This window comes from Balearica regulorum, chromosome 4 (assembly GCF_011004875.1).
Source record: "Balearica regulorum gibbericeps isolate bBalReg1 chromosome 4, bBalReg1.pri, whole genome shotgun sequence".
NCBI classification, from domain to species: domain Eukaryota; kingdom Metazoa; phylum Chordata; class Aves; order Gruiformes; family Gruidae; genus Balearica; species Balearica regulorum.
This window is the reverse complement of record NC_046187.1, coordinates 47,100,947-47,114,003: the sequence shown is the minus strand read 5'-3', so window position 1 is coordinate 47,114,003 and position 13,057 is coordinate 47,100,947. Positions and strand designations below refer to the sequence as shown.

The 13,057-nt window shown below is 37.2% G+C and overlaps 1 protein-coding gene across 1 annotated transcript in view; it reads left to right on the top strand.

Moving 5' to 3' along the window:
• Positions 1-273: 273 nt before the first annotated feature.
• The window catches only part of SORBS2 (sorbin and SH3 domain containing 2), a 107,005-nt gene continuing 94,221 nt past the window's right edge, over positions 274-13,057 (top strand). The window contains exon 1 of the mRNA XM_075751992.1: positions 274-341. Within this exon, the coding sequence (XP_075608107.1) occupies positions 316-341 (26 nt within the window). The 5' untranslated portion in view covers positions 274-315. The remainder of the gene's footprint in view (positions 342-13,057) is intronic.

The following is a 13,057-nucleotide window of genomic DNA, read 5'->3' as shown; positions in this document are numbered from 1 at the left end:
CAGCTACACCCAGATTTGTTTCCTGCTGTCGTACTTCAAGGAAATCTGCTCTGTGTGGGACAGCGGCTTCCAAAATGTTCTACAGCAGCCAAACGGTAGTGGCTGAAAACAGCACGACTTATCGGTGTTAATGCCCATCCTCTTCGTGTATGAGTCATACATGCAAAACTGTGTGAAATGAAATAGTTGCTAAACATAGTTAGCTGAGAGGCGTTGGAGTGTGGCACTTCACTATAATTTAGGTTTATATTCACCCAGCTTAGCGTTCTTGGAGAAAGAAGCAAGTGGCTCGATACCCTTCTCACCACTGTGGGGATGAATTACCAACTCAAAGTCCTGTGGTGCGTAACTTTTTGTAAGCAAAATTTCAAAAGTATTGTTTTGGCAAAGGTAGGACTGCTTTTTTCTGACTCTCTGCATCTCAAGTTTCCTAGAGTCCTCTAGCTTGGCAGATGTTGTGAGGCTTTTTGATGTAGCAACTTTCTTAAATAGCTTATCAGCTGACATATAGTACAAAAATTCTCACAGATAAGAGATTGAGATCAGTGGAGGGAGAGGCTCTTCATCCTCACATGTCATGGAACAAGGCTTGAAAGAAAAGTAAGTGCTATTTACTTGCGTATGTGGTGACGTTTATGTAACAGGTGACAAGACCGTTCTTGGTTGCTTCAGTAAAATAATGGTTTTGGCGGTGAAGTTCTCAAGACCTGGTTCAGATTTATAGATACACCGATAATGGTTAGCTCTTGAAAAGAATGAATTTGCATATTAAAAGTATAGGTGAAGTTCTTAAAATAAGCTGCTATGGTTAGGTTTTCAGAGCACAGCAATGCAGGAGCCTCACTCATCTGTTTCAGGTACCTACTTCTACAACTGTGCTCACTGCATTCAGTTAAATACTGCATCGTTTGCTCTTTTATGTGGAATTAAGTATTTAGTGGGGAAAAGGGAGCGATACCTTTTGTTGCCCTGATATAGCACAAACAAAAATACTTTGCCTCTGAATCAGTCTGTGTTCATGTTGTGAAGTTGGGAAGCCATTAGATATACTTGGTGGTATGGAAATAGTTCTTCTGTAATGGGGAAAAGATTAAACCAGCATAAGAAATTCGCATGGATTTGATAATCCTTGGTATGTGCAATGTATTTTGCTCTTGTAAACTGTACTAAAAACTTGATGCATAGGGGAGAAAAGGTGACAACGTTGCTTTCTGATGGTGCTAGATTTATCACAAACCAGGATTGTGAATTATCTGAAATGACAAAACCCCAAAACTATTTTAGAACAAGTGAACAGCTTGCATCTGCTTTGTGGTGCTTCTACAAGCAAGTCGTCATATGGCTGCATTCAAAATATCTCACGTATGTCTTGTATCTGCTTTCTATGAACAGAAAGGTAGAACTTATATATCATAATAGTTGTTCTGTCACCTTCTATTTGCTGAATGGTAATACAACAATATATATCGTTCTCCATTAATGTTGACAGGCCACTACAAACTGTGATTTATCCAAGAACGTTAAGTGTAACCATGTAGTTCCATGGGTATTCATAGGTACTGATATGTAGGAGTATTTTGTATTTCCATAGTCTCTTAAGGCTTAAAGTAAAAAATAAGAAAGCCTGTTACATGTTTGGTGTCATAAATGGTGAAAGAAATTCTGTAGTATGTAATGTCTGTTTATACAGGGCTTTTTCATCTGAAACGTTTTTTAATAAATGTGCAATGATTAAGGGGTTGGATCCTAAACTAGAGTGAACAGGCAGCACTGACCTGAGTTGAACTGCACTGGTTTATAATAGCCGAGGAAATAGCAGGAAGTGTTTACATTCTTCACTGTTTCTAAGACTAGAAGATAGAGAAAAGGGCTGTGACTGGAGGACAAGCAGAAAAATTTATAGGAGTGTTAAAGAAAATAGTTCATTTTAGTTTGGGGTAGCACTCTTTCTTATTGCTAGTATTATCCAAATAGGCATTTATTAACTCCGACTCACTTTTTACTCTCAATTTGCTTAAGCATTGATTGGGTACCTTTTAAACAAGGCTGATACACTACTCTTGTGCAAAACTTTAGAGACTATCAAGTTTCAGCACAGTTTCCTTCCTTTGTTAGCAAAAAGTAGAGGACTTGATGCTACATGCTTACACTAAATGCAAGGTTTCTAACATGCAGGATTTAGTTCTATATGCTTATGGAAATGAAGAATTTTTATGCATGAATGGGCAGCTTTTGTCCAAGTGCAGGTTTGCCTGATGTTCACTAGAAATGGAGTACATAATAGCTGCCTTCTACAGCCACTTAATTGTGGTGGTGGACATGACTGAGGTATGTATTTGTGTCTTTCTTGCTCATTAACTAGGTCATAACTTCATCTGGTATCAATACATCTAAAATCTAGTGAACTGAAGCAAATCACCCAGTCTCTAAAGATGCTGAATGGAGCGGAAGGATGAATTGTATTTGCCAACCAGCACTGAGGCTGTGAGAGACAATAGGATATTTAACATAAAATAGGAGTGTCAAAGGCACAGGGGAGCAGATAATCATTCTTGAAGCCTACAGTTCTGGTTCACTTAATATTCAGAAGCATTTGCTGTTTCAGCATTTGTGCACTTCATAAAAATTCAGTGTTTTTTGGATGGCATGGCCTTAGTTAATAATTCACTGCTGATATATTCGTAAGGCTTTATCTTCCACTCTATTTTTGTTTATGCTGATGTCACTCAGCTGAAGACAGTATGGAGGAGTCCTGCACTAGAGCAGAGCTTCAGCTTATAACTTTCCTTAGACATCCGCAAGGTCGTAACCACATCTGCTACCACATCTAGTAATGGAGTGTTCTTGAATGTGACTTTTGAGAATTGCAGGCTTTCTTACTGGGAGAATAAATAATAAATCCAAACATGTTGAACTGGTGCTAAATAAATGCTGGCATTAGGAAGGGGAAGGGTTTGTTTACATAAAGACTGTTTTCACTAAAACAATTTATGTAAAACTTGATTTTGTGGCCTTTTTTTTAATTGATTGATTGACTGCTTCACTTCCTGAAAGCTCAGGATGTGCAGGAAGTTCACTGACCTGATCACTAAAGAGCATTTTATGAAGCAGTCATTCTTGAGAGTGCCTACTTTCCGTGGTCATACGTTCTAGGTAGTCTTGCCTGTTGTTGCCTTCATTTACTTACTACAAAGGAGAGCTCTAAGTTTCTCAGATATTCTGCTGCATCTTTTCAAGGGTGATATGTGTATTCAATATGCATGATCCTTTTGCTTGAAGCTATGTGAATCAATTTTGTAATCTGTTAAGGGGATCTGTGCTGCAGCTGTATTTCACCTAGGATCAAGAGAAGTTTAAAATGAAAAGACATGGGAGGAGAACATTGAGTAAGACTTGAGAACTTAGTATAACTTCCACAGTCACCTCTTCCCCCACCCCAAATAAAAGTGTAAAACCAAATTTATCATGTGCTATCATTGCAGTGCAACAGCTTGCTTCCATCCTAGAATACTGAAGGGTGAAATGGAAATACAAACTTTTCCATCCTTTTCATTGTGAGGAAGGTATAGGACTTAACTCCAAACAAGCATCAATGTATGCAAAACAAGAATGGTGGTGCTTTGGATCAATTCCATCTAATCACATACTGTGTGCTTCTAATCACATACTCCTTGCTTAGGAGCAAGTGCTTTAGTTAAGCGTAAGACTTCTCACCAGTACTTCCTCTGAAGTTCCAATTACCAGTAGCTTAGGAGCCTCTTATAGCGGGTTTTGCATCTTGGACAGTCATTTCAATAGCTGCTGATGATTTAATTTTCCAGTGTGTACTTGTAGTTTATGTAAATTTGAAACAAATTATTACCCTCTGCTCAGTTTTTACCCACTTCTCTTATTTTTACAGATCTGTGGTCCAATTTAGTACACACAATGTTTGTGTATAACCCAGAAGATGGCCAATATTGATTTGGTTGTACAGTATACTTTTTTACCACCACAATAAGTTTTTGAACAATCGCAAACATGGAAGTATTATTCTGTTTATCTGACGCATATTCTAATGTCTTAAGAAAGATGGAATGTTTTTAAATACCAAGGCATCATACTACAGTAAGAATTTTATGTAGTAGTGTCATTTGCTTCTACAATATGACTAATGGATCAAATCTGATGACAGTTGTCAAAGCAAACTAAGGCGGCATGTATTCCCCTTTTTTTTCCTCTTTAGTTCAGAGTGACACTGTTGATTTTCAAAATACTTGCTGTTTTGTGGTATTAGTATTGGCTTACTGTGCAATATAAAAATTTCTAACAAGAATAATTTATCTGTTGTACTGTCTTTCATTGTAGTGGTTGTGTTGAGACAGCCAGTTTTGTATTGTTATGTAAAGTAGTGAGTGCATGTGTCTCTTTAGTAAGAAATAATAAAATAATTACGCTGAAAAACAGTGTGACAGACACAAATGAGTTAGAAAATGCCTAGAAAGTAGATGTCCCTTCCCCAAGCAACTAATGAGTTAAATTAGATGACTGCGCTATATCAGAAAATACCAAATTCAAAATTATATACCACAGGTGGAAGCAGTGTAGAAGGTCTTCAAAAATGAAGTATGATCATAAAAAAATATCTGAAACAGCAGGTTTCAAGGAGGTAGAAATTATTATAAATAAGAGGTATCAAGCAGAAGTGAATAGGAGAAAAATACAGAGCTTATCTTCACTTTAAATCTGGTGTTTGCCTTGTGGTTTCTTCAAGGTAACTAATGCTACATTAAAACATGCTTGAAGGCAAGGTACTGTTGTTGGATCAGTATTTAAATTGAGGTGAATAATAGGGCACAGCTACAGAGCTGAGTGGAGTTGTGTGGGAAATTGTTACCTTGCTTTACAGGACTTGTTTTGAAGTGTCAGGAAGTCTTCCTGACTTCCTAAGCAAATCAAAACCTTGATGTCAAATTTTTGTGAATGGAGAGGCCAGATTAAGATTAATTTTTTCAAATGCTTAGTTGCTCTTCTGGGACAATTTACTGTAAATTAACTTATTTCTAAATAAAAACTTAGACTAGCCTAAAAATCAAACCTGTCATTTGGGGGGGCGGGGGGGGAAGGTCAAAACAAGCTCTCTAAACAATTTTGCAACTTAGGTGCAAAAACATTTTCCAGAATTGCTATACTTTCTTGCAATAATTTTTCTATGAAACAGCATTTTTCTAGAAAACATTGGTTTTGAATGGTAGTTCTGACCTTATCAAGTTTACGAGAGAAATACACGTAGTGTTCATTAGCAATAATCTCACAAACAAGAAACTTCCATTCTTCAGCAACAGAGGTGATGCTTAAAAAAGGGATTCTAAGTAAGAGAGGCTTCCAAGGGGTAGAGCAGAATGGGATGAAATTACAGCCAAAATACCAGAAAGTAGGCAGGTGTTCACAATCATACCTTTGAGATGAAAGGGCTTCAGGAACTGCTGAACTCATGCCGTTGATGGTACTTAGAGCAAGTGGAGGAGAAGAAAAAATTATGAGATCAGTCTTCAGAAATGAGGATAAGGTGTCAGGGAGGTGAGATGGAATGGCGTTAGAGGCATTGCTGAAAACTGAGCACGAAAAGGATTATAGCACTGAAGGGAAGTATTTCAGCAAGAGTGTAGAATAGGAAGAAACAACTAGACATGCATCAGCAATAATACAGATCATTTATTCTCTAAAACTGTTAGTTTCTCAAAAAGTAGATCAGTTCCTTTTTAATTATTTGAAAAAGAAATCAGAACGTTAATCTGTCTTGGTCTAAAATTTTCTCTCAAAAGCAAATTGATTCCTACTTGCTTATGCATGGACTTTCAGAATTAGCTCATTTTTTGATTGGAAGTGCTCTGATTCCATTTTATTTAAGTATGGGAGAGAATATCTTACTACCTCAAATGTCACTGATCTTCAGAGGAAATATGTACATCACCTGGACCAATTGTAAGGCGACAGCTTTGTGGAGACATTAAAATAGCTTTTTATATTAAAAAAAAAAAATCATTTTTTTAGGCTTCCGGATTCTTGTATGCTGTGTCTAGTGTGCAGCACCAGCAACGGCTGTAAGGAATGAAAAAGCAGTTGTGTTTTCAGTTCATTAACTTTACTATTTTGGCAGCTTTTCAGATAGCCATTTCATGACTTCAGAAAACTTCAAGGCTAGTTAGAATAATTTCTCTACTGGAGGAAAAAGATGTATTTTGAAAAAATAAGTACCATGTGCTTTTAAACCCTCTTCCCTTTCCCTCAGAAAGTTTAGGTGAAATATCAGTAACTTAAGTCGCTCTAAATTCCTTACATCTGATTTAATGTTAGTCCTTTAAAGGTTGAGCGGTTGATTTTGGTCCTTTAAGAAAGGAGAAGCTTCTCTATCCATCTGCTATATAGTTCTTACTGTTTCATGTGAATATTTATGCTTAAATTTTATGTTTAAAATGTCTCATTTTCATATAGTTGGGTGTGAAAGCATCAGAAAGGTAACAGTCTTACCCATCTTCTCAGTCTCTCTCATTTGTTGATAATGAGATTTGTTTACAGTTAAATTGCCATTTTTCAAGCTATTTGACATAGCTCTTCAGAGGAAAAATTACTGTGACTTGTTATGCCACTTTAAAACCGATGTATTAATTAAAATCATGGAATGTCATTTACCTAATGATAGGGTTTTTTCTGAACATTCCTAAACAAAATCAATGTGCCAACACATTAGCTTGTATACATTCATGTGAAATACACGTGTTCAGGTTGAAGCCTGTCTCCTTGTCATGTGAGTATGGGTTAGCGTACTGTTGAAATCAGTTGTGCTCTTATTAGTAAAGGAATTTAATAAGCAAGTAATAGTGGTTTTTAAAATGACACACTGCAGTGCACTGTATGGTAGGTGACTGTAGTTATAAAACTATCATTAAGTGTGTGAGAACTGAGAACGTCTTCTAAGGGAATGGCACTTAGTGTAGCCAATTAAAAAAAAAAACACAAACCTAGTGCTGTAAAAATAGCATTAAAATATCACATACACCAGATTAAGCTGAAGACATAATTTTAATAAACTGACAGGTTGTTCACAAAGGAAAATATTCTGTGATGCTCTGTTATCTGTCCTCTTTTTGTTATTCCCACTGCACTTGATGAGGTTGAATAGCTGGTATTGCAGCAAGGCAGGTAACTGATCTACACGTTTCATGAAACAGATACCATCTCATGTGCTAGCACACCATGAATTAGTTGAGTGACGCTTACAGTGCAGAACAGAGCCCTGAATAACACTTGTGGTGACATCAGAACTGTCACTGCTGCAGGTACGTTTAAACTTATCTGATAACCTCAAAGTAGTAACGTTTTATGAAGGACCAGTACTAAACCCACCCAGTCAATTAACGATTCCTATTGGCGTCAGCACTCCTGGGGACTTACCCTTGGCAAAATTTCAGTAGGTGGTTTAGAAAGCAAAATAGGCAATATATTGTGGTACTAATGAAACAAACCTTGTCTTAAAACTTCAAAATATTCAAGCATTTTGTTTAGAACTGCATTATTAAAGTCCGGAAACTAGCTGGCATGTGCTGATAGTACTTGTTCATTAATTAAGTCATTCATCATTTCCTGGTTTAAGATCCTGTTTCAAGTTTCTCTTCAAAAGCTAGAGGCCATGATTCTACAGTGTAATTGTTTTGTTCACATTAAAAATTCTGGCCACCTATAGCTTGGCAAGATTAGGACTTGATGGGTGAAATACAGTCGTAAACTTTAACACAGCTTTGTTAGGAATGTGACTTTTACTTCCCATTACAAAAATTGCATGCCTCTGAAAAATCTGTTTGCAGATGCTCAGTAGAGATTTGGTAAAAGCGAAATATCTGAAAATCCATTCCTGTTGCATGTGAACAGAAAATTATGAGTAACTGAATGCTTCCAAGTGCCAGGGTAGTACAGGGAATGAGTGAGACTATTTGTGTGATTGCTACTGCAATGAGAGCTAGAGCAAGCTGAAAATAAGGTGACGGTGTTTGCTATTCTTTCAGACCTGCTATAGACCAATCTTTGAAGACGAAAAGGCTGCCTGGCTTGAAGACTGAGGGAATAAGGGCAGTGACAAATTGCCTCTGACAGGGGAGGGGGAGTTTGGTTTGGAGGACAGTGGCAGGAAAACTCAGGTTAAAGTGAGTTAAACAGACAAAGGTAAGACTGGCTAGGAAGGAATCTGGCTGAGGGCCGTAAGCTGACTGCAGCTGCCTAACTCTGTTAGCTGGAAAAGGCGGAGGTTTGCCTGGTGACTCTAGAAAAGTGATTCGGGTGTCCCTGTGGTGCCAGCTCATGAGACTCCAGTATTTCCCCTTCCTTTCAGAGCGAAAGAAAATCTAGAAGATGATGGGAGAAATAATTGCATTAGTGTTGTGAAGGCTGTGTGTAGGAAATGCCAGAATTAAAGCTACCTTTGCAGCTTCAGTTTGTTCCCTCTGTGTGGGTGTGGTTAGTTCCATAGGTTTATATCTGCTTGTTTCTGCTAATCTGTGACCTCACCCATAGCACAGGCTGGATCTCCTCATGGGATGTGGGAGCAGGTTTGGGGAAAGAACAGAGTCACTTGTAGACTTTTCAGGATCCTTCTTCCACTGGCTGACCCGGTTTGTGTCATAGTAAGGAATGAAGTAGGAGACTGAATACTGGTCGTGGTTAGTGCCCCTGACGCTTTGTTCCTGTGGTGGTGGGTGTTGTGCATTGTTGTGGAAGAGCACGGCAAGCTCCCACCTGTGCCTGGCTGGCAGGTGCCCTGCATTGCACTGCGGAGCCCAGCCGCCTCTCAGGTAATTCCTAACTTTGTTCCGTGTTGGCTGCATGCCTGGCACAAACATCCGATTTATGAAAGTGCGAAGCACACAGTTGTGATGAAGGGGGGGGTTAGATTAACTTTTATTAATGTTCAAAGTATTCTGACCAGCTTGACCCAAAGTATCTTCAGTTCAGTTACCCAGAGTTACTGAAATCTTCATCTTCAGTCTATCACTTCAGTGAGGGTACAGTGGCTTTCTGACTCAAACTTAATTTGTTTGACATGCATAGCTGTTACAATGATGAAAGTTTAAGGCAAACCTTGAGGAAAACTAACAGTTACAAATAAGGTTAAAGGCTGCATGCTGGATAATGGTCAAACATGGCTTAGCTCTTCACAGGAAGAACATTGTTCTTTCTGCACACAGGCAAATTAAATGTGGGGTTTTTTAAAAACAATCAGAAATTTTATATTACACCATTAAAATTCTTTCTTTATAGTTTAAAAGTTACATGTATGTGTAGATTGCAGGGGAAAGATACAAGCATGTAGGTACACATACAGGCACTTTCTCTATGTGATTTCCCTGAGCACATTTTCTCACTAAGAAATAGGGTTATGCTAGGTTCAAAAAAAGACTTAGAAATATTTCTTAGAAATGGGTTTTTTAATTTTGCAGAATGTGTGTGGTCAGTGCAATTATGGCCTCTTTGAGCTGAATGAGAATTCCATTTAAATGTTCTTGAGGTTATTATGAATATATGATATGGCTCATAGAATTATCTATTATTCGTCCTATTGTTATTATACAGTCAGAACTGAGAAGAGGCAATCTTGTGTTGATAAAGGATGATCTTGTCTCTGACCTTCACTGTCTGAAATGCTGAACCAATGCACTGGGTGATTTCTTTCTTATCTAAGAGCAGGAAGAATAACAAGAGTGAGTGTCAAATGTTAATGCCTTAGCCCCACACTGCAAAATCAGATATTGGAGTTATATATTCAGATAGGTGTATGAACTGAGCAAGGGGTAATAAAATAGCATGATGAGTGATTAGCATATTTAACCAAAGGATTTAGTATTTTATCTCATCAGTAATATATTATCTGTGATTCCTGGAGAAAACTGAGAAAGGGGAAATCAATCTTCTGATTACTGAAGTTAAACCTGGTAATTGTAGATTTGGCTTTTACAGAAATGAGTGCTGCTTGTAGGCAGAAAATGCAATCTTTATAAATTCTAAGACATAACACTTGTATGGTTATATTGATAACAGTTTCTGTAGTAGAAACCATATACTGTATAGGTAATGTTTAGATGATTTTTTTTATCTAAAGAATTGCAATAGAATCTTGGGAAATAGTTTTAAAAAGTTTATAACAAAGTTTTATTTCAATAATGTTGGCACAGTTTTGTGGTTGTAGAATTTTGCAGTGATTTTTATTAACAGCTTTCTCATGTCTTCTCTTAGCAGCTGCTATTTATCCAGTGATCAAAATAGTGAGCAGGTTTAGTTAATGAAACTTCAGACATTTCCTTTCTATTTGATCAGCATTTTTTTTAAAAAAAAATCTGTCTATAGTTTACTGGTTTTCTTTCTTTTCTTGACCATCATTGCAAATATTTTGAACTCATGTTCTCTGGTTAAAGAATCTCTCTTGGTTTGGCTGATCTTTTGAAATCTCCTAACTTAACATCATTTGCTTACTTACATCATCCTAACATTTTTTTTACTGTGCCTTATTATATATGCTATCACAGTATATAAGGACCTCAAATCAAGGACCAGCATCCCATTTCTCTATAAGGCATACAGAGACAGATCTAAATTAGCCTCTTTTCCCAAGAATTTATAATCTAAAATGAAAAAGTCACAGATAAAGGCAACAACTGAAATACAAGGAATCAATGTTTATTAGAACAAAGCAGCCTCCAGCCATCGAGGAAGGGCTACATCTTAGCAGAGACTGGGATCTCATCCTGGTATGTCTGTGGAAACAGCTGAGTGGAGACAGTCCCTCTCCAAAAGTGGCAAAGGAAGGGTAAGAGAAAACTGAACTCACAAAGGTGAAATGATCTGTCGAAAATCAATGGCAGAGCCAAGTGTAGGAACCACATGTTAATGCCCTATTACAGGGGATAATCTGCTATACCATATGGTACCTGGCCTAAAGAAGCCTCAGAGCACGTAAGACTGCATGAAAAAATAGTTCAGTTTTGTCCTTGAAATGTCACTGAAAAAGTGACAGGAAAATGGTTAGAATTCATAAAAATAAGCAAGTTCAATGCTGATTCTTTTAAGTATATGAGTAGATTTGATTGGCATGTGCAGCCATGAGAATGGCTGTAAGTTTAATAGGTTTAATAGTGCACCCATTTCATGAACCCCCCTCCACAAACAGATCTTAACTTGCAGCAAATGGGAACATAAATATCCTTTGTTTTCATGATCTTATTGCTTAGTGGATTATTGGACAGTTCTGAGAAGATGGGCCCTTTTCCCATGCGTGGTTTTCAGCAACAGGATTTGATAACCATCAGTCAAGGGCCCGATAGTCTCTCTCCCACTGTATAGGCAAATTCCATTTCCCTTCAAAACCTGATTATTTTATTTATATTTTTTTTCCCCCAAGGTCCTCAAGTTTTCCAGGTTATCTCAGTGACTCCTGCTTTGTGATCAGAACCAAGAATGCTAGAGCAGTCTACCTTTGGAATTAAAATTGCTGGCTATCAGTAATAGAAATTTCTCCAATATATTTTAATAAAATACATTGACAATTTAATATAATTTCAAGGTGTAATTGCATGAAAGGCATATGGAAAAGAACTATTATATTTTTTCCTTCATCATCTTAAGTGTGTTCTGAGTTGCTTTGTAGATTCATATTTGCCTTTGAGTCATTTGTCAGCCCCTCAGATATTAGGCAGTATCGTTCAGGTTTCTCTTGTGCTTGCTTGTTCTCTTTCTAGCTGTTTCTGTCAAGTGCTGTTGGTTTTTTTCCCAATTTAAAAATTATTTGGTTTTTCCCCCATGTATCTGTGAAGACTGAGCTTTTTTTTTTCCTCTCCTAATTGTTCCTATACCACTCTTAACCTGTGTGAATTTTAATGTGATATTGTTTCTGACTTGCTCTAGGATCAGTAAAGGATAAGCTCAGTAGCAGAAATCTTAAATGAGCTGGTGGACAATTAAGAATTGAGAGGGAGAGAGAAAGATGAGCATCCAATCTTTAAAAATTAACCAAACTCTAGACTTTCGAAATTCAGTTAGCAGGTAGAGCTAGCTTGTATTAACAGTTCTTAATTGACTGTTTAACTGTGATCCCAATTATAATTGTTAGTAGTTTTTTCTTTGGCTATATTAGGAAAAATTGTAGGTTTTTTGCTGTATATAGCATTGAGACACGTTGGACTTCATTAGGTATGAAGCCAACTGAGAGTACAGTGTGTGTACTAGTGTTGTAAACAGTAGAAGTTGCATTATTTTGATGTGTATTATATGGCAAAGGGGAGCAAAGCTATTTGAAATGAAAACTGGTGATTGCACGCCTTGGGAAAGGGCAAAATATAGTATCAGCAAAACATGCAAATGCAAGCTTGCAAAGCTGATTATTATGTTTTTCGTGTGTTGTGCATAAGGAGTTTTCCTTTGTTTTGAGAGCATGTAGTATTGCTGCTGCTATCTATCTTCTTTCCTGTAAACAGTTAAATCTCTAATGGGACTACAGTTAGGCAAAGCAATGCTAAGATTTTTCAGAAATGGCAAAATGTGCTAAGAGTTAATGAGATAAACAGTGTAGTATAAGGCAGGCTTTATAGCAGGGAGGGAAGATAGACTTTTATAGCTTTTAACTTGCTTTGAAGCATCTAAATGCTGAGTCATTTAGGTATCAAGGTATCTTAGTCTTAACGTTAACAGAAGCTGAAAGAACTTACTCTTTGAAAATGCAGCTGTGACTCTTGCTGAGTCTTACTGGTTTGTATTTAAGCACAGTGCCGCTTAACTGTTACTTGATCTTTCTGTCACTAAAGTCTGATATATGTCACTATGAAGATTAAAAGGCTACAAGTAGTTCATTGAGCAGCAGAACTGAAGAAACTTTATGTCTGTTCAGATCACCAATGAAAAATCTACTCTAGCTTTTGCTTCAGAACTATGCTTTTTAATCTGAACTAAAATCTTCAGATCATTCCCCATTTTATTGCTCTTTGGTTCGTGCCGTTGTGGGTTAACAGAGTAGATCTGCATACTCACTGACAAAGCT